The 18,817-nt window shown below is 50.5% G+C and overlaps 4 protein-coding genes across 12 annotated transcripts; 1 reads left to right on the top strand and 3 right to left on the bottom strand.

The window, feature by feature from the left end:
- Nucleotides 1–1,588: 1,588 nt before the first annotated feature.
- Ly6g6c (lymphocyte antigen 6 family member G6C) lies at nucleotides 1,589–9,348 on the bottom strand. 4 transcript variants are annotated; one of them, XM_078020283.1, is made up of 5 exons: nucleotides 7,529–9,348; nucleotides 5,059–5,285; nucleotides 4,401–4,513; nucleotides 2,927–3,037; nucleotides 1,589–2,274 (listed from the first exon to the last, which is right to left on the bottom strand). In XM_078020283.1, exons 2-5 carry the CDS (start codon nucleotides 5,187–5,189, stop codon nucleotides 2,060–2,062), a joined length of 570 nt encoding a protein of 189 aa, XP_077876409.1. In that variant the 5' UTR covers nucleotides 5,190–5,285; nucleotides 7,529–9,348; the 3' UTR covers nucleotides 1,589–2,059. The 4 variants fall into 4 exon arrangements, with proteins under 4 accessions (XP_077876409.1, XP_077876408.1, XP_040138320.1 ...); XM_078020282.1 differs by lacking the exon at nucleotides 7,529–9,348 and adding an exon at nucleotides 6,404–7,365; XM_040282386.2 differs by lacking the exon at nucleotides 7,529–9,348 and having other exon boundaries at nucleotides 4,401–4,518; nucleotides 5,059–5,564.
- On the top strand, nucleotides 5,681–9,090 carry Mpig6b (megakaryocyte and platelet inhibitory receptor G6b). 4 transcript variants are annotated; one of them, XM_005338989.4, is made up of 6 exons: nucleotides 5,681–5,840; nucleotides 6,034–6,381; nucleotides 6,525–6,615; nucleotides 6,974–7,014; nucleotides 7,151–7,230; nucleotides 7,348–9,090. In XM_005338989.4, the coding sequence occupies exons 1-6, from the start codon at nucleotides 5,780–5,782 to the stop codon at nucleotides 7,450–7,452; spliced, it is 726 nt and encodes a 241-aa protein (XP_005339046.1). In that variant the 5' UTR covers nucleotides 5,681–5,779; the 3' UTR covers nucleotides 7,453–9,090. The 4 variants fall into 4 exon arrangements, with proteins under 4 accessions (XP_005339046.1, XP_005339047.1, XP_040138315.1 ...); XM_005338990.4 differs by lacking the exon at nucleotides 6,525–6,615 and having other exon boundaries at nucleotides 7,132–7,230; XM_040282381.2 differs by lacking the exon at nucleotides 5,681–5,840 and having other exon boundaries at nucleotides 5,928–6,381.
- A 70-nt stretch (nucleotides 9,349–9,418) lies between the features above and the next one.
- Ddah2 (DDAH family member 2, ADMA-independent) lies at nucleotides 9,419–12,918 on the bottom strand. Of its 2 annotated transcripts, none has more exons than XM_005338987.5 (7): nucleotides 12,694–12,918; nucleotides 11,499–11,857; nucleotides 11,286–11,385; nucleotides 11,100–11,173; nucleotides 10,814–10,933; nucleotides 10,142–10,291; nucleotides 9,419–9,960 (listed from the first exon to the last, which is right to left on the bottom strand). In XM_005338987.5, exons 2-7 carry the CDS (start codon nucleotides 11,793–11,795, stop codon nucleotides 9,844–9,846), a joined length of 858 nt encoding a protein of 285 aa, XP_005339044.1. In that variant the 5' UTR covers nucleotides 11,796–11,857; nucleotides 12,694–12,918; the 3' UTR covers nucleotides 9,419–9,843. The 2 variants fall into 2 exon arrangements, with proteins under 2 accessions (XP_005339044.1, XP_013220058.1); XM_013364604.4 differs by lacking the exon at nucleotides 12,694–12,918 and adding an exon at nucleotides 12,004–12,587.
- A 341-nt stretch (nucleotides 12,919–13,259) lies between these two features.
- On the bottom strand, nucleotides 13,260–18,450 carry Clic1 (chloride intracellular channel 1). 2 transcript variants are annotated; one of them, XM_005338986.3, is made up of 6 exons: nucleotides 18,170–18,448; nucleotides 16,171–16,280; nucleotides 15,842–15,967; nucleotides 15,568–15,674; nucleotides 14,819–15,000; nucleotides 13,260–13,658 (listed from the first exon to the last, which is right to left on the bottom strand). In XM_005338986.3, exons 1-6 carry the CDS (start codon nucleotides 18,206–18,208, stop codon nucleotides 13,497–13,499), a joined length of 726 nt encoding a protein of 241 aa, XP_005339043.2. In that variant the 5' UTR covers nucleotides 18,209–18,448; the 3' UTR covers nucleotides 13,260–13,496. The 2 variants fall into 2 exon arrangements, with proteins under 2 accessions (XP_005339043.2, XP_077876407.1); XM_078020281.1 differs by lacking the exon at nucleotides 15,842–15,967 and having other exon boundaries at nucleotides 18,170–18,450.
- Between the last annotated feature and the right edge of the window lie 367 nt (nucleotides 18,451–18,817).

Raw genomic sequence — 18,817 nt, 5'->3', positions numbered from 1 at the left:
TAAGCACTTTTTATTTTTTATTTTGAGAAGGGTCTTGCTAAATTTCCCAGGCTAGCCTTGAACTTGTGATCCTCCAGCCTCAGCCTCTCAAATTGCTGGGATGACAGGCAAGCGCTACCATAACTGGTTTAACTTCTATTTTCTTTCACATGCTAAGATTGAGGTCATGTGTTTCAGGCAGGAATACCATAGAAGTGATGTTGTTCCCTTATCAGCACACCACAGCAGCAGTTAACAATGTTAATGTGTTAACTTTGATCACTTGGTTTCAGGGAGGTGTTTTTTGAGGGGGCAGAGAATTCCCTTGGGCTCCTTGAAATCACATCTGCTCTGCCCCAGAAGGCAAATCCTGAAGCCAAGAGTCCAATACCCAGGTTTCATTCTTTCTCTCAGCTTCAGTGACCCTGAGTCATCACCATCCTGCTTGTGTGGCCACCCATCATTGCAACCAAGTGGAAACAGAATTGGTGGGAGACGTGACTTACACAACTCACAGGAACTGCTGCTTTGGAGACCTATGCAACAGCGCTGTGGCAAGCACCGTGGCCCCAGCATGCATCTTGGTTGCAGCAGCCACCACCCTGGTCTGGCTTTTGCCAGGATTATGGAGCGGGTAGTGGGAATGAGGGTAGGCAAGGGAGCAAGGAAACAAGGGAGCTCTGAACATCTATGGTGAGAAAGTAAACACTTCTCTGTGAGCCATTAAAATCTAGAGCTGACTGGAAAATTCCATCTACCTTTTGTTGATGGGAAACTTGAAGCAGCAATATGGGGACATCTATCTTCTAGTTTGAGGGTTTCTGGCCCATCAATGGACCTAGTTACAGTGGTTGCTCCTTTCTCTGGTCCTGGACCCCAACCAGGATCCCACATTGCACCCCTTAACCAACAAAATCCCCAAGGATAATGCAGAATCTCTCTTAGTGACTACTGGATCTTGCTGCTAGGGAAGATCTACCTTAGTAATGCAGATTACTAAGGAGAATAAGCTCTGGACTGAGTGGAAGTGACCAAGATTCCATGAGCTTGGCTGTCTGGGTTTGTTCCCCTTTCCTCCATTTGTAACTTAGTTCCCAAAAGAACTATTTGTTTTGGTTTTTTTGCAGTACTGGGATTTAACCCAGGGCTTCACACATTAGGTAAGCATGGATAGGACTAGTTTGAATTGAAAAGGAAATATAAGTCCAGCGATAGGAGAGTTGCTTGGATACCCTGGTTAGTAACTAGGCCAGGTAAGGCCTCAGATCCTAATCTGAGGCCCCATCCCCATATCCCTCTCCTACCTCTCTGGGGAGACCTAAAGCCAGGCTGTATCTCCTCCTTGGCAGAATATCACTAGGGTGTGGCTAAATTTAGGATAAGGGTTGTTTCTCCAAACACTGGGACCTATGTGCCACCTCCAGACACTGAAAGACAGGATGGAGACCTGAAAAACCTGTTCCTTCATTTACATGAGCCCAGCCTCCCAGGGAAACTCCCTGAAAGACTCTTGGGTAAGGGGAAGGCGGGGATGGGGGTGAGGGTGCTGAGAGTGTTACTTCCAGGGAGGGGGTTTGACACTTACAGTCTTCTGAAAATGAATGCACAATTTATTAGACACAGACATTTATTACTCAAAATGGAAAAGATGAGTAGAGGGTTTGGTGAATCAATCCCATAGAGTGAGGTCATCAGGTCCTTCCTGGGGCTTTCATTGGAGACAGGACAGAAGCCCCATTTCCCGCCCAGATCCCAATCCCTCCTTCTCAAGGAGGGCACCTCAGAGTGTAGAAGACAAAGTAGAAGTCCTTCATGAGCCAGTGGAGGATCTGGAGTGGTCTAAAGGGAAAAGGGAAAGGACTAAGGAAAAACAGAGCAGAGGGTACAGTTTGGGGAAAATAGATAGGGAGACCACTCTGGGCACTGTCTCATTAAAGAAATGAGAAGGGACTGGAGAAATGCTCTTCAGAGGAAGGGGATCCAGAGAGAGATCATTCTGGGAAACCAGGAGATGGGGAGTCATAAGGAGAGAGGCTCTGGCTAAGGCAGGTGGGGAGGAAGGACAGCCACAGAATGAGCTTCAGTGCAGCAGCCAGAGGCCAAGGCCAGCCAAGGAAGTGAGGAAAACCAGGGTCAGGGTGGGCGTGGGCCGGGGGGCTGGGCTATTGCAGTTGTCTTTGCTGCAGCAGGTGGTGTTATAGTTCAGGCCCAGCTTGTGGTTGGTTTGGTTGAAGGCCTCCCGACAGGGCTCTTCTGGTGTGCCACAGCGCAGGTTGGAGAAAACCCACATCTTCCCTAGAGGCAGGAGTGGAGTGGGCAGGGAGATCAGCTAGGATTGGCTCCTGGCACACCTATGCCCACTCCCCACTATGTACACCCACCCAGGCTTCCTTCCTTCGCAAATTTGCCCAGCCCTGCCCTTTATCTCTTCTCAGCCTATTTTACTCCTCTACCTCCTTATTGTAAACCCCAATCCTGATTGGCCATGAGGTCTTTGGGCCTGTTTTATCTCTCTTGAGAGTATTTAGTCAATTTGACACTAACACCAACATCCTAGGACTGTCATGAACATTCATTGAAACAGACCACATAAAGACATAGGTCAAGCTGGGCACGGTGGCACATTCCTATAATCCCAAGTCACTGGGAGTTTGAGACCAGCCTCGGCAACTTAGCAAAACCTATCTTAAAAAAAAAAAAAAAGAAAAGAAAGAAAGAAAAAATAAAAAGAAAGGGAGGTGGGAAGCACTGGATGTAGCTCAGTGGTAAAGTACCCATTACCACACACGCACACACAAAAAAGCCCAGTGCCTGGTATACAATCATTTTGGCCAAATGTCATCATTGCTATAATTCTCTGTTCCATCTTAGTCTTAGCCCTGGTTGGGTCTCAGTCCCAGAGAGAGTGTCCCACTTGTCCCTCTTCCACTATAGAGGCAGATATTACCGAGGTACACATTTGTTGTTAGGCACTGGTGTCCTGGCTCCAGACGGCAGGACTGCCGGTCCACGCAGCCCAGCACAGGGACTTTGTAGCAGGAGTGACAGCGGATATCAGCTGGGGAGAAACAAGTCAGGCTGAGGCATGGGGTGTCTAAGCTACCTGGGGGTAAGCTGAACTGGGAATAGGGGTGTAGAAGAGCCTATGAAATAGGTGCACTGATCTGTTTGGTCCATGGGACAGAGCAGGTGAGTGATGCGGTGAAAGTGGCAAGTGGGTGACAGGTGAGGGTGGAGTTGTTCTTTGTGAAAGGCTCACACCCTAAATATCTTCCTCCACCACACCCCATTTGGGATGAGTCAAGAGGAGCACAACTACCAACAAAAACATGCGTCTGGGGACAGCTGGGATGAGAGGAAACTGTGGGGAAGGAATGGGGAAAGGAGGGAGAGGATAGAGATTTGAAATAGGAAGAAATATGAAGAATAAAAATGATGGGATTATGATGCCTTCAGAAATGGCTTGGAACTGGAGGCTTCAAGAAACCCTCCTGTGGCCAACTTTAGCAATTTACTCTTCACCTTGTGGGGCAGCCAAGAGTGTGGGTGGAGGAACCAGTCCTGAATGGAGTCCTCTTTTCTACAGCTCTCTGGCAGAAGGAATAATACCTGAGAGACATTTCATCAGAATCCTTCTTAGCAGATTACCAGAAGGGAGAGGGTGGGTACAGAAGATGGCACCCCCAGTGTTCCTGCTTCAGCTAATTCAAGGCATGGGCAAGGAAGATTTGGCAAAGGAGAGGTCAGTCCAAGAGTGGAGAGCCTGGAAATAAAACCCACCTCACTCTAGGGGTGAGTGGCCCTGGCATCCCCTTCCTAGGAGCTTTGGGGAAACTCCCTGGTTCCCCAGAAGGCTTTAAGAAGTTACTGAAACCATCCAGAAAGCCTGTGTCCCTGGTAGGGGTGAAAATATGTAGTTCAGGGAGGAACAAGGATACACTAGGAAGAGCCACAGCTGAGTACCTAAGTCCAGGGTGGAGTAGATGGAGAGGGTGAGGTCTGAAAGAAGCCTGGATCTGGAGGCTTAAGTCTGAAGACACATCCTGCTGTCTGCAGGAGGTGAGAGAAGGCAGTAAGATGGATCCAGGAGAATTGTGGATTGAAATGGGGCAAGCCAGAGAACTAGATATCAGAGTTTCCAAGAAGTGGGCACCTTGGAGTGAGAAAGAGACCTGGAGCCCTGCAGGTGAGAAAAGTGGGACTTTCTTGGGGATGAGGAGGAATATGATGATGGAGACCTGGGTCCTTGAGAAATTGTGCAAGGAGCCTGTAACAGAGAGATCTGGTCCTAGAAACATAGGAGAGCTGAGCCAGTTGGGGCTGAGGGTTTTTGGGATCATGACTAATGGGTGGTACAGGCAGGGCAGGGAGGTAGAGGTCCTGACAGGTGAACCAGGTTCTTGGGGGCCACAGGTACTTACCTGAGACCCAGCAGAGCAGAGCAGACAGGGTGAGCAGAAGAAGGCCTTTCATGGTGAGGGTCCCAAGAATGGTAGTAGTCACAGCCGTTGTCAAGAGTAGATTTTCAGGGATCCTGCTCTGGGAGTTGAACGGCCTTTTTGGAATTTATAATCCCAAGGCCCCTCCCTTCTCTGCCTCTGCTGGCACCTCCCTTCCTATTTACACTGTGCTGACCAGAGAAAAAGACTAAGGATGGGGAGAGGCTGAGCAGACCTGGCTGGGGAATGGGGATGGGTGAGAGGGAAGGGGAAGGGGAAGTGCCACTGGTGGCCAACTCCATTTTGGTTCCTGGTTTCAGGATGCCCAGCTGAAAGCCCTGTCTAGTCCTCTGAAGGAGAGTCACCAAAAGGCCTCTATGATTTACAATGACCATAGTGGCAGCTTCTGCTAGTTCTTAGGAAACGATAGAATGTGGCCCAAGCTGGATTGCTGAATTTGGGTCCCTGGGGGGCACTGGCCAGGATGCAGGCAGAAATTAAAGATGGAAGGGATTGAATTAATCTTTACTCAACCCTCATTTGGTCTTTCCCACCCCAGCCCAACCACAGGATGAAGGGTTTGTGACATCATGGAGGGTTTCTGTGATGTCCTGGGGATAGGGGAACTGAGGCTGCCCACCTTCTAAAGAGTTGCTGCTTCAGGCCCCTTAAAGGTTTGAGGGACCTCACCCCTCCACATGGGCTTGATGTGATCTTGATGGCTCCAGTCCAGTGAAGGCTGCTGGAGTAACAGGTGTGGGGCATTTGCATCTGCTCCTAAAGGCCTCCCCAGTCAAAACTTGTGGACTTGGGTGGGGTACTGCAGGCGGGGAAGGACAGCGTGGGCACAGAAAGGTGAGGTAGAAGCTAAAATAAGAACAGAAGTAGTAAAAATAATGGTGAGCACTTAGTGTTCCTATATCCATCATTGCTTTAGTTGTTTTACAGGTATTACTTTAGTTCTCACAATGCTGTATGAAATAGGTGTGTTCATCTTCATTTACAGATGAGCAAAGAGGCAGCAGTTAAGCTACTTGCCCACATCCAACAGTTCATAGATGGCAAAGTCAACATATGAACTCAGGACAGTGGAGCTCCAGAATTTGTCCCAGCTATCACTCTGCTGGAGGAGTTAAGTAGGCAGGAGTGCTGTGTAAACAACCTATAACAAATTTTAAGTGGGCACTGTTTTAGGGCTGTGAGTTTGCCTGTGAGGATTCCTAAAGAGATGGAAGAATTGGTGGCCCCGCCCCTGCTCTTATCAGAGCCCCCAGTCCCGAGATACCTCAGTCCCTGTCCCCAGACTTCCCTCCGGTCTTCCCGCTGATTCATTTGCTGCCTCTCCCCACCTCACCCCAGCCATGGCCCTGGTTCTGCAGCTACTGCCTCTGCTGCTTTCGAGGGCCCACGGGGACCCGGGGGGTAAGCAATTCCGGGGAAAGTTGTGATGGTGAGGAAAGACTGAGGCAGGGGAAGGGAACACCTGAGGAGTCGCGAGTGTGTGAGAAGATCCAAAATGGTGGAAGGGCAGAGTGAAAAAAAGAGATGGGGTGGGGACAGTGTCATCGACCTGCCCCATGGACTTGTCCTAACCACCGTCCCCCGCCTCCCCTAGCATCTCTGGATGGACGCCCTGGAGACCGGGTGAATCTTTCCTGCGTGGGGGTCTCGCACCCCATCCGCTGGGCTTGGGCGCCTAGTTTCCCAGCTTGCAAAGGTCTGTCCAAGGGACGTCGCCCGATCCTGTGGGCATCGTCCAGTGGGATCCCCACTGTGCCTCCACTCCTGCCCTTCGCTGGCCGCCTACGCTCTCTGGACCCTGGTATCCGGAGGCTGGAGCTGCTCTTGAGTGCGGGGGACTCGGGCACATTTTTCTGCAGGGGACGCCACGAGGACGAGAGTCGTACGGTGCTTCACGTGCTGGGCGATAGGGCCGATTGCAGAGCCCAGGGGCCTACGAACGGTAGGTGGAGATCAACACGTACGGTGGAGTTAACTCGGACACACTCCGGGGAGAGGGATGGAAGCTTTGCTGAGCGACAGAGCTAGCTCTCTGTGGTGGTACCCCTGACGTCTGCATCCCTCCCCGCCACGCTGTTTCCCTAGGGTCGCTGTATCCCCAAGTCCTGGTCCCGTTGCTGGGCGCTGGTCTGGTGCTAGGACTGGGAGCGTTGGGCGTGGTCTGGTGGTTGCGCAGGTGAGCACCAGGGGCGGGGCCTAGTTTAAAAGGGCTTGACCAGAGGCGGCAGGGGCGAAACGTGAATTTTCGCAAAGAGCTAGATCTGGAGATCCAGGCATGGTTAGGAGAATGCAAGAGGTCAACACTTGGGAGCGAGGCCAGAGGCTGGTGTACCAGGCGGGGCATGACTAGAGGAGTGAAGCTAGATGCGCCACAGGATCGGAGTGTGGGCAGCACTTTTTGTGTGGGAGGGGCCTAAGTTGTTTTGCTGGTCAGAGTGAGCAAGTTGCAAGGTTGTCGTTGGCGCCGCCTGCGGCCAAGGAGAACCAGCGCAACAAGACTGGTGACTATTAAAGACTCTTATACTCCTTTATAGGCGCTCGCCCCCGCCTCCGCTTCCACCACTCCCCACATTTGGTAAGACTAACTCCTCCCCATTTTTCCTCTCCTACTGGTACAGTCCCCTCCCCTCAATTCCTGAGTTGGGCCCCTGTTGGGAGCAGACAAGTTGGTCACCTTCTCTCCATCCTTCAGCTCTGTCCCCCCCATATAGCTCCTTTGATGAAAGCCGAGCCCCAGAGACCCATGGAGGAGGAGGAGCCCAAGATTCCAGGGGACCTGGACCAGGAGCCGGTAAGGACTTGGGAATGGGGACGGAATCCCGCAGGAAAGTGGACCAAGAGGTAGGTCTGAATCTCAAGGGAGTCAGACTGCTGAGACCATCCTGCCTTCATCCCTTGCCTCCTTCAGAGCCTGCTCTACGCTGATCTGGACCATAGAGCCCTCAGGAGACCCCGCCGGCTGTCCACAGTAGTCCCTGCTGATGCGTCCACTATCTATGCAGTTGTAGTTTGAAGGGAAGCCCTCACTCCAAACCTCTGTAGTTGGGGGCTTCCACCCCTCCATAATTCCCACCCTCTTGATCTCTCACCTAGAGGAAGGCATCATGGGATGGAAATGAGCATGTCCAGGAGTCTGAAGGCCTGGGTTCTGGGCTATATCTACTGCTGATCTTGCTCCTTCAGTTACTCTCATCTTTCCTATAGCTTCCATGTCTCCTTCGCCCCTGATGTCCTCTCTAAACCTGAATCAAACCCTGTCTCGATATCTTAGTTAACTTCCCAATAATTGTCCTATCTCTTCCCTTCAGAATCAAGCCTTTAAACCAGGAGCATACATCTGCTTTTTTTCACTTTCTTTTTTCTTCTGTCTCCACTACTTATCTGCTGAAATTGCTTATCTACTCTCCACAAGTTTGCCAGTGATGTTCTGATGTCCTAGGCTACGTTTTTCAACACTCATTTGGCATGGCCTTTGATCACCCCCTTCTTTTATTAAAAAAAAAAAGTTATTTTACTTTGGTGCTCTTATCTTCCTCTAGATTCTTTTTCTTTGCTTTCTATCCCCATGGTATTCTCTACCATTCTAGGTTTGTCCCTTTCTTCCCCATACCCCTCTTCTGGAAATCTCCTATCTGCAGGTAATTCTCAGCCTGCACCTCTAGAAAGACACTTAGAACTCTCTGCATCCCAGATCTAGGACATCCTGTCTGGCTGACCCCAGGCATTTTGCACAGTGTATCAAGCACAATTTATTGTTTACATTCTCTCTTGATCAACCCAGTTGACCAAGCCAGAAACCTGGAGTCATATGACCTCATTTCTCATTTCCACACAATGAGCCATGAAGTCTTGTCTATCTTAAGGTCACTGTCAAATCTTTTTTCCATGTCTAGTGCTGTCACCAGAATGTAATCTCCTCATTTCCTTCCTGGGTTATCCATAACTCATACTTCTGCTTTGCCCTCCTCTGAAGCCAGAGATCCTCTTCAAGTACTAACTTGCTCCTGACATCCCTTATTTTTAAACTGTGGTATTTTTCTCCTTAAGCTTCAGCTCTGGGTCATGGACCTATGCTTTTTAAAAAAAATGTTTTTGTAGTTGTAGATGGTTAGCATGCCTTTATTTTATTTGTTTATTTTTAATGTGATGCAACCCAGAGCCTCACAGTGCTAGGCAATCACTCTGCCACTGAGCTACAGCCTCAGCCCTGGACCTTGGCTTTTGATACAAGGTGATATAGCACTCTCTGGCTTATCTGTCATTCCATGTGCACGCAACATGCCAGCCTTAGAAAAAAATCTCCCTAGCCATCCAAAATGCCTCTGTCCAGAGTAATTCCTTCTTCCTGGATTACCCTTTTTTTCTCCTCTCCACTACCTGCCTGGCTAATTCTTATTTATCCTCAGGACTCAGTTTGTGTTGCCTTTTCTGAGAAGTTGTTCCTGAACCTCCTTGCCTTTTGCAGCACACACTTTGATACCTTACAGAGTCCCTTATTTTTCTCATAGAAAGAAACAGCCTCCTGTGAATTATTATATTACTATCTATATTTCAATTTGTAAGAAATGTTCATGTACTGTAAGTTCCCTGACATCTGGAGACTGACCCTTTTGATATCACTGCTAAGCCTCAGTAAATGAGTGAATGAAAATGATTGTCTCTGAAAATGTCATTTTTTCTTCTCTATCAAGTAAAGGTGAACTGTTAATCTACCAGTGTCTGAATCATCTGACATTTAGAGATAGTCAGAGAGTGATCCACCCACACACTCCCTTTTCTGCCCTGGACAGACTGTGCACAATACAAATTCTGTTTTACCCATCTTCTGCCCAAGCACCTAGGATAGGGTTGGGCAATGAGTAACTGCTTAACAAGGATTTTTTGAATGAAAGAGTTCTCTTTTCCAGCACTGACCCCAGCTCAGGTTTCAGCCCCGCCCCATCCCTTTGCCCCAGGAAGACATCAGCCACAGCACAATCTAAAAGGCCAATTCTATTTTATTGGTTCTGAGAGAGGACTCACCCAATGGCTCCTATACTTTTCCCTACACTATGTCCCATCCCACGCCATCTTGGGGCCCTTTCCTGCTACTACCTACTTATCATCTATCCAATCCTCCTTCCCCTTCTATTATTATTATTTATTATTATTGGGTTTTTTGGGGGGATGGGGCAGTACTGAGGATTGAACCCAGGGATGCTCTACCTCTGAGCTAAATCTCCAGCCATTTTTATTTTATTTTGAGACAGGGCTTTGCTAAATTGCTGAGGCTGGCTTCAAACTTGTGATCCTCCTGCCTCAGCCTTCCGAGTCTCTGAGATTACAGGTGTGTGCCACCATGCCCAGCTCTCCTTCCCCTTCTAATTCCTATTCTGCTGGCCACCCAGAATCCCAAGCCAGACCCTCAACTGTGGGGGCGTGTGCTGAGCACCAGGCAAAGGGAGCTGAGCCCAGCACCAGCCTTTTCCAGTTCTGAGCAGGATACAGGTACAAGGGTGACATCAGAGAGCTTCTGCAGTGCCTGCAGGGACAATACAGAGAAGGGAGTAAAACCTTGAGTCTAGAGTCACCCTTGTTCAGCCACCTTATAGTGGCTCCACCCAGGTTTCTAGGTAAGGTACCCCTCCTTCCTCCCACTGGGAAAAATTCTTCTTTTATTGGTTGTTGTTGGTAGTGGGCAGTGGTGGTGGTACCCCTCTCACCTCCTGGCTGTTAGGCAAGTCCCCACCTCCACGATGCAGGAGGAAAGGGAGTGCACCAGGCAACCCAGGACGCAGAAAGAGACAGTCAGCAGCTGCGTCATCTGGGAGAGTCAGAGAGGCATATGGGTGATCTGTCAGCACTGCCATTGCCTGAGAGAAAGGAAAGAGGAAGTGTTTAAGTATCAGAGCTTTTCCACAATTGAATTTGCCTATCCTACCACAAACTAAGGGCCCTATTAAGGACTTGGGACAGTTCTATTTGTGGAATAATAGTGACAGCAAGTACATAGTCCTTACTATATGTCACACAGTGTTCTAATATGTCAGACAGTGTTCTGCTAATTTCCATCTTGTACTCTTTACTCAGATGCAGTCCTTTTCACCTGTAACCCTCTTTTGCCCTTCTCCAGCTCCCACCTGTCTGTCCCATCCATCCTACAAATCAGTTTAAATATCACCTTTGAGGAGTTTCCTAAAACTCTGGAAGAGCAAGTTAATCATCCCTGTTCCCAGTCTCCCTGCCAGCTATTGTTATGTATCCCACCTGTTTACTTGGGTGATCTTTCATACTTAGATGGACAGCTTGGTGAAGGCTAGGGTTGGAGCTCCCGCCTCCCGAGTTTGGAGCCACGCCCATGGTCGTTGGCCACACCCCACCCCGCCCCTCCTCACCCTAACAGCTTTTTGGGCAGCGTCGCTGCTGCCTGCTACCACAGTGCGGGGTCCCCCCATGCCACAGAGGCCACGCAGGTGAGAAGGGCCAGAGACCGGCACAGTAGAGACGGCGAAGTCCTGTGGAGAGCAAAGGCGAGGGTATTCAGGGTCGTGGGAGGGGTGAGAGGGGATACCCTCAAACAAAAGCTGCTCCCAGGCTTCTTCCTCCTCCTCACGGAGTCCTCAGGCTACCGGGGCTCCTGCCTGCGCCCCACTCCCTCCCAAGGCTGGTACCGCTCCTCACCCGGAATGTGTCCGCCACGATCTCAGCTCCTCGGTGATTGGTCCACTTGGAGAGGCCTACAAAAAACTCCCGGCCTGAACCCCCGGGAAGGCCACAAAGGTTTGATGACCTGAGTGAGTTGAAAACAAGGCGCGAGACATCCTAGGTCTCCCAAACTGCTTCCCTGTGCCAAGACCCCAGCCTCACCCGTGAAGAGAACGTCAGTGCCATCCAGAGTTGCGTTCTCATCCCCCATCTCCACAATTCGGAGACCCAAGTCCTGAAGTGCTTTGCGGACTCCATCAACCTTAGGGCAAGAGAAGAGTGCCGGCTCAGACACCCCAACTCCCAATTCTTTTCCCAAACTCGGACATCCAACTCCTCTCGCCCTTCCCCTTACACACCCACCCTGGCGCTCACCTCAGGTCTACGAGCCGGGCTCCAGGGCCGCGTGATTAGGGCCGTATCGCCTTGAATCACGGCTGTATCACCAATCAGCGGTCCTAGCGGCAGCGATTCCTCCGGAGGCAGTTCTAACAGCTGTAGCCCCAGTCGCTGCCTCAGTTTACCCCCCAGCACCCCATGCTCCCTTTGAGCTTTGGCTAGGTCCAGAGCTGGAAGGCCAGCCCCTGCACTCTCCCCCGACGCCAGGCTCTCGGGGACACCCCGGATCAGGGCATGGGAGCAGCGACCCAGCCCCTCCCCCGGCGTCCCCATCCCATCCACACAGACGCCCTTTCCGGCCAAGCTGATTTCTGTTTTCTTTTTACTTCACCTGTCTGGAAGAAGAAACAAGGGGAAGCACAGAAAGAGGCATGAAGAGAAGGTCGTGGGGGTGAATAAGAGAGCCTGATTAACGGTGATTAAGAGGGTCTTCCTCCTGCTATCTCGGTGCCCCTCCCACTCCTCCCCACCCCCTCCAGACCTTTCTCTTCGGTGGACCCTGCTCCACACTGCAACCCCATGAGTCTGCTTCTTTAAGAGGAGCCCATGGAACAAGACTTAAATCCCTAATCTCCAAAACACCTGTTGCCCCTGTTCGGGGGCTTCAAAAGGTCCCTGCTGGGCGCCCCTCTTGGCAGCCGCTAGGATGCGCTCACTCCCCAAAAATGCGGCGGCCCCGCCCCCTTAACCCTCAGCTGCTCGCAGCTGGAGGGACCCGAAGTCTGGCCAGGGACCCACACACAGGGGTAATGGGGCAGGAGGAGAAAGCTGGGGAGTGAATCAGGACCCAGGACATGAAGTCCTTAAGCCCCAAGGGGAAAAAAAGGAAGAGAGAGAAGAATTAAGAGTCCAAGGAGTTAAGCATCCTCTCTCCACCCAGGCCAGTCACGCTGTCCCTGGCGCGACCCAGTATAAACCAGACCTAGTCCCGGAGGACTGGGAGAGGTCTACAACGAAATCCGGGAGGCGGGGAAACGGGGGCGTGGTTCCGGGGCGCGGCGCCACTCCTGGCCCCAAGACCCGGTACCCCTGTCCATCTTCCACCGAAGTCCACCCCGCCCAGCTCCGACCCAAAAGCCAGCCTCCCTCACACTCCTTTCGGTACTGGCACAGGCCCGGTATCCCCAAATACCAGCTACGGTCCAGTGGTCACCCACCTCCCCAGACTCACCTTCAGTGGTCACTCCTGCTGCGCTGTGATCTCGGCTGGGGCCCCACCCCCAGAGGGTAGGGTAGGGATATAAAGGAGTCCTAGTCTTCAAGACAAGAGACTGGGAGCTCTAGCTTTTGAGGGGTCCCTGGGTTGGCGAGTTCACGTCCTACGACGGGGCGGGGGCGCTTGGGTCTGGCGGCTCCCGGGCATTGTCTAAGCGGGACGGGGCGGAGCCTTACAAGGCCACGCCTATTCCGCTCTGCGATGCCGCGCCCATTCCACCAGGACTGAGCCCCCCTTCCCTGAACTCGCGCGCGGCCCCCCTCCCCCCCCCCCCGCCCCCCGCCCCCGAGCGCGGACCAGGCCCACCCAGATCTGGCTAGCCCTATCGGCCAGGAAGCAAATGCGGCATGGACCAGAAGACAGCACTGTATTGGACTGGCACTAAAAAAAAGGCGGAAGCCCTGGAACAAATATCCCTTTCCTTAATTCCTGGCTTCTGCGCTGAGCTCAAGATCACTGACCCACCCCTAATTTGGTGTCAACTACACTCCAACTCCGTTTTGTGTAAAAACAACACTACATTTTCACTACGTATTTTATTACTGAAATAAGTTGTTCTACCCACTCCACCCCACAATAAAAATCTTACCCTTATTCCCTTCCATCCCCCAAACTCGCCCCCCTCCCAGTCCTGCACAAGTGCCCCAGGATTCTCTGTCCACTGGCCATTTTGGAGTGTGTCCATGGGAAGCAACGTGGAAACCGCCCTGGGCCTCTGTAAAGAACATGTACGGGGGTGAGGGAGCCCCAGAAATGGCCTATTTGAGGGCCTTGGCCACTTGTTCATAGGCCAACTCGATCTCTTCATCATCTGGACAGGTGGAGGCGAATTCTTCCCGAGCATAGGCATTGCTCAAGTATCGATGCACTCCCCGAAAGGCCTCAGGGATGGTGAATCCCCTGTACTTCTTACATACCACCTGGAGATGGGAAGAGGAGAGAAACCAAAATGTAAACCCCAGGGAAGACAAATAAAAAGAGGAATTGCCAGGCACTGTGGCACACACCTGGCTGAGGCAGGAAGATCATAAGTTCAAAGCCAGCCTCAGCAACTTAATGAAACCCTGTCTCTAAATTATTTTAAAAAGGGTTGGGGATATGGTTCAGTGGTTAAGCATCCCTGGATTCAATCGCTGGTACCAAAAAAGTTAATTTAAAAAGGGCTGGGGATGTAGCTCAGTGATTGATCACCCCTGGGTTAAATCCCTGGTATTAAAGAGGTGGGGGAGAGGAATTAACTTGAATTTCCACAGTGGGTTGTTTTTTTTTTTTTTTTGTCAGAACTGGGGATTGAACCCAGGGACACTCTACCACTGAGCTACATCTTCAGACCTTTTTATTTTTTTGAGACTGTCTTGCTAAATTGTTGAGGCTGTCCTCAAACCTGTGATCCCTCCCTCCTAAGTTGGGGGGTTGACAGACATGTGCTACTGCACCTGGTTCCAGTGATTTTTGTCTCTATTTTTCATTTGACTTTTAGACATGTATTATTCATAACTTTAATGTTAATATTATGTTCTGTTAGGTTTCATCTCTTAAAAGGCATGGACCGGTTGCCAAACATCTTTTGTCTTTCAATGACTAGTACACAGATTTTCATTACTCAGTTGTATGGCAGACTGACTTTGGGCCCATGTTTTATAAACTATACCACAGCTTTGAGGCTATAATAAAGACATGGGAAGCAGAAGTTTTCAACTTCCTTAAGAGGAAGAGTGGAGTCTGAAGCTACAAAGAGTTACAGCTTTGCCTTAGGAAAAGCCTGCTTTGTCTATCTGGGGATCTGGCAGTAATGCAGAGATAGGAAGAGACTTTTTGAAAGTAATACCAGAATGTGTTAGTCTTGGCTAAGGCATGTGCACCCATGGCTTGTCTCATGGAATGTAATTGTCAAGTCAGCAATGACTGCTGGGGACTAGACTTTGTCACTGGGGTGGGGTCTGCCTTGGTAGCAATCTATGAAAAACATGCTATGAAATAAATCACCTTCAAATTGTTGTCATGGGAAGTGATTGTCATGTGGAAGCCCCTTAGAGAGCCACCCCAGCTACCATCCTCTCCTCCCATAGTGACCATTCACCTGTACTATGTGGAGCTTTGGCAATAGGTTGCAGTCAGCCAGGGTGAGCTCATTGCCATCCAGAAATTTCCTCTGAGAGATGCCTTCATCTTCAGCACTGGTCTCATCCACTTCTTCTGGGAGGGGGGATGTCAAGTAATTGTCTAAAATCTTTAAGGCTTTCAAGAGTCCCTTCTCCAGATCTGTGCAAGAGAGGGAACTGATTAGAATACCAGAAGACTGAGAAAGCCTATCCAAGAAGACCCTGGGGGGGGAGGGACATAATGCAAGGCCAGTACAAAATAATAATACCAAATATTAATATATAGTAACACAGAGAACAAGCACTTTTCCCCCCTTTTGGTGAGAGGTGCTGGGGATTCAACTGACAGCCTTGAGCATGTTAATGATCTACTACTGAGTTATATCCCCAGCCCCCAAGTCTAAGCCCTTCAGAAACAAAACTCATTTAATTCTCACAGCAACCCAGGAAATAGGTATTATTATCCTCATTTTATAGATCTGGAAATGGATTTACAGAGAGGCTAAGTGAACTGTTCAGTCATACAGCTAGCTGGATTTGTGCTCAGTCTGAGAATGCAGGGAGACAAAGAGGTAAAGCAAAAATGGAAGGCTGAAGAGATTTTTCCAACACCTACTCCATCTTCCTGATAACCTGAACTTCCAAATGCCCTTAATGCCTCTCAACCCTTGGGTGTTTTCCCTTCCCCCAGGACCCAGTCCTCTGGCCTCTGATCCACAAAACTCACTATCATTGAGTGCTGGGTTTGAATTTTTGATATAGGCAGAAAATTTGGCAAATATATCCAGCCCAGCTGTGTTGGACTCAGGATTCAGAGCTGCCAGCTTTGGATACCTGAAAGCCAATGGGAGAAACAAGGTAAGATACCTTCATAGAAGGAGGCTTTGTTATCTATCTCCCCTGCCCCAACCCCATCTCCATCTCTGTATTCTATTTTTTCAAACTCTCAGTTCTCCAGAGTCTTCCAGTTCCCCCTCTCCCCTTTCCAAGTACTCCTATACCTGGGAGGGCACAGCACAGCCTCCAGAAATTCCTCAATCTTGTTGGTATCTGTGTGTACTTCAGTACCATATAGCAGGAATGGGAGTTGCCCTCCTGGGCACAGTTTCTGCACTGTCTCAGTCCTCCTGGAGAAGAGGCCAAGTATCAGGGTAGGAAAAAGGGGTCAGGGAGAGCCAGAAAGGAGATAGAGGAATGTGGGAAGAGAAAAAGGCTCCAGGTGGAGAGGGAAAAGGTTTAAGATGGAAGGACTCAGGTAGGCCTGAGTATGTGTGTACACATATACATGCATGTATTCAAGGGGCATTTAAAAAAACAGAAGTAGGCCCACCTCTTGGTGTCAACAGTGGTGACGTTGAAGGTGACTCCCTTGAGCCAGAGCACCATGAACAGTCTCTGGGAGAAGGGGCAGTTTCCAATCTTGGCCCCATCACTGCCAGCCTGAAAAGCAATCCCCATCCTAAGATTAGGTCTGGTGTACCCCACCCCTCCCAGGCCATTTTCTTCACCTCCTATTCCCAGACCAGCTATTATCTTCCTAGTTATGCTCTATTTCCCTATTATAAGCTATCAGAGAGCTGGCCTAGATCAAATTTAGGGCAGATCAATGGGAAAATTTTGGCAAAGGCAGGCTTCTAGTTTCCAGAGATTAAGCACAAGCAGGAAGAGGCAGAGGGAATGGGTCTTAGAGAACGTGGAGGGTCTAAATCATACAGAGGGAAGGGTATGGGACTTTGGTGAGGCTAGAATTATAGGCTAGGGCCCTAGATTCCTGAATTGAGTCTAAGGACTCTAAGGATGGAGTGGGGTTTGGAAGCCAGAATTGATTTACTACATCTCCATTCAACCTGTTTCTGACAACTGAGTGGGAACTCAAGGGGTCCTGAGCCTCACTCTAGAGATATGGAGGGCCCTGTAGAGGGGGGCTGCTCTCTAATTGGCAAGTAGTGACCTCATCCCCCAAGGGACACCTCCTCCTGGGCTGAGACTGATTCATCTCTTGGTGTCTCAGGCCTCAGCAGCTTCCTTCCTGCTAAGGAAGTGGGGGCAGGGACAGCAAAGCTAAGGCCTGAGCTGCTAGGGAACCTCTCCTGCCCACTAACGCCCTCATTCCCACTTCTAGATCTCTCCAGTACAAGTCCTCTGGCTACCAATAATTCTTGTATTGGACATAGGGCCAAAATCCATACAAGCATAGCTTCACCCAGGAGTAAAAATAGCCCCAGAGGCCAGCATGAAAGTAAGGTAGGGACCACACCTAAGGGGCGGACCCAGGCTGGAGTTGACTTCCCTGGGGCCCAGGGAGAGGGAATGACTAAGAAACCAGCGAATAAGGAGAGAGAGAGAAACAGGAAAACACAAAGGCACATGAACAAAAGGGAAAAGCAGAGAAAAAGGAGGCAGGAAAGCGGAGGGTGGGGGAGAATGAACAAACAGGGTGACACAGACCACCAAGGAGAGGAAGGGAGGGAAAGGCAGAGTCAAGGTCCTAAGACAGGGGCCAGAAGGCAATGCTGGAGGGGAGGGGTCCAGACAGACACAAGAAAGGCTGCTGCCTGCGATTTTACCCCCAAATACCATGTTAGCACGTCTCTTCATCCACACCCACACAGAAGGGAGAGAGTTGGGGTTGGGGTGAGGCTTTTCCTTCTGCATCTACTCTTCCCATATCCAAACCAACTCGCTCTCCTCTGATCTCTACTTCGACTGTCTTTGGGTAGCTACTGCCAAACTGTCACCTCCTCACTTCTCTCTTCAGCTCTTTCCATTCAGAGGATATTTGTATCACCCCATCATCCCTCCAGCCCTCCTGCTATCCTCTCTCTTCTTTCCACCCCACCAATTCTGGCCAATTTACCTCCTCCACTCCCAAGCCTCCCTAGACACACCCTCTTCCAGAATCCCTCCCTATCCTCTCCCCCCCATCTTTCCAGCAGCCATTGTCCCAATAGATGCTCCCCTCTGTTCTCCCCAAGCCCCTCTGGGCTCCAGCAGACCGCTTTCTCTCCTGTCCTTCCATCAGTTCGCACCCCCACCCATCCCAATCTCACGCCTGGAAACTCCTTTTTCTCCACTTTCTTCTCCTTTAGGCTGCTGGAAACTTGTTCTGCTACAAACTTTTCAGGATCGGGTCTAGAAGTTTCATTACCGGCTTACAAGTTGTCTTTCCCTCCCGCCACCTCTCCCCCTCCACCCAGATTACACGTGGACTTGGGGTTTGGGGTCTGGGAGAGGAGGAATGGGGAATTTCGACTGCAGCTGGGGAAAAGGCAGGATTGGTTTCCGGGAATTCGGAGGATGTCCAAGGAAAGAGAAGGTTACCTTCTTACCTTCACGAACAATTCGACCTGGGGTTGTTCTTCAGCCATGGTTGCGTCGGGGACCAGGAAGCGGCCGTCGCTGGGGGAACTGGGAGGGGCCCGGGCCTGGGAAGGCGGGTCTCACAGTCGGGGATTTTCTTCTCCAGACCTAGGGCTGACCGTTCAGCCAACACGAGCCCTATCAGACCCACTTGCTCCACCAAACCGGTGAACCCCACACCTAACTCTTCCAGTTCTGTCCCCTCCGGAGCTGGATCAGGGAGCCGCTGACTCACCGGCCGGCCCCGCCCTGAACCTGGGGAGGGGACAGGAGGGGGCGGGACTGAGCGACCTAGGGACTGGGCGATCTAGGGACTGGGTCCGAAGAGGAGATCCTCGGGTTTCCCAGAAGATCAGGCATTGGGGGTGTTAAGAGGAGTAAGTTGTGAGAAGCCTTTTGTCTCTGTCCTCTCCTGAGCATAGCATTTTTTTCTGCCTCAGTTTCCCTGATTCATTAATCAGAAGGGTTATCTACCCTCACACAAGAAACTTGACACTAACAGCTCAGAAATGCTCATAAAAATGGAACTTAGAAAGGAAAGATTCTATATTTTTTCCAGACTCCAGTCTAAATTCTGGGTTTTTAGGACTGTGGTCTGGGAGGAGAACTTGGAAATG

Source organism: Ictidomys tridecemlineatus, chromosome 8 (assembly GCF_052094955.1).
Source record: "Ictidomys tridecemlineatus isolate mIctTri1 chromosome 8, mIctTri1.hap1, whole genome shotgun sequence".
Lineage (NCBI taxonomy): Eukaryota > Metazoa > Chordata > Mammalia > Rodentia > Sciuridae > Ictidomys > Ictidomys tridecemlineatus.
This window is presented reverse-complemented; position numbering and strand designations above follow the sequence as displayed.

What these genes read in the sequence shown, in the direction of transcription:
- Ly6g6c (XM_078020283.1), bottom strand. Translation starts at nt 5,189, where the DNA reads ATGCAAATGCCCCACACCTGTTACTCCAGCAGCCTTCACTGGACTGGA. An exon ending in AAGCAGCAACTCTTTAGAAG is followed by an intron (nt 4,514 to 5,058) that starts GTGGGCAGCCTC and finishes CTCCCAGAGCAG; the next exon opens with GATCCCTGAAAATCTACTCT. An exon ending in TCTGCTCTGCTGGGTCTCAG is followed by an intron (nt 3,038 to 4,400) that starts GTAAGTACCTGT and finishes GTTTCTCCCCAG; the next exon opens with CTGATATCCGCTGTCACTCC.
- Mpig6b (XM_040282381.2), top strand. Translation starts at nt 5,964, where the DNA reads ATGGGGTGGGGACAGTGTCATCGACCTGCCCCATGGACTTGTCCTAAC. An exon ending in GTGGTCTGGTGGTTGCGCAG is followed by an intron (nt 6,616 to 6,973) that starts GTGAGCACCAGG and finishes ACTCCTTTATAG; the next exon opens with GCGCTCGCCCCCGCCTCCGC. An exon ending in GGGACCTGGACCAGGAGCCG is followed by an intron (nt 7,231 to 7,347) that starts GTAAGGACTTGG and finishes TGCCTCCTTCAG; the next exon opens with AGCCTGCTCTACGCTGATCT.
- Ddah2 (XM_005338987.5), bottom strand. Translation starts at nt 11,795, where the DNA reads ATGGGGACGCCGGGGGAGGGGCTGGGTCGCTGCTCCCATGCCCTGATC. An exon ending in GCCCGGCTCGTAGACCTGAG is followed by an intron (nt 11,386 to 11,498) that starts GTGAGCGCCAGG and finishes TCTTGCCCTAAG; the next exon opens with GTTGATGGAGTCCGCAAAGC. An exon ending in CACTGACGTTCTCTTCACGG is followed by an intron (nt 11,174 to 11,285) that starts GTGAGGCTGGGG and finishes CCGGGGGTTCAG; the next exon opens with GCCGGGAGTTTTTTGTAGGC.
- Clic1 (XM_005338986.3), bottom strand. Translation starts at nt 18,208, where the DNA reads ATGGCTGAAGAACAACCCCAGGTCGAATTGTTCGTGAAG. An exon ending in ACCACTGTTGACACCAAGAG is followed by an intron (nt 15,968 to 16,170) that starts GTGGGCCTACTT and finishes CCTCTTCTCCAG; the next exon opens with GAGGACTGAGACAGTGCAGA. An exon ending in AAACCCAGCACTCAATGATA is followed by an intron (nt 15,001 to 15,567) that starts GTGAGTTTTGTG and finishes TCTCTTGCACAG; the next exon opens with ATCTGGAGAAGGGACTCTTG.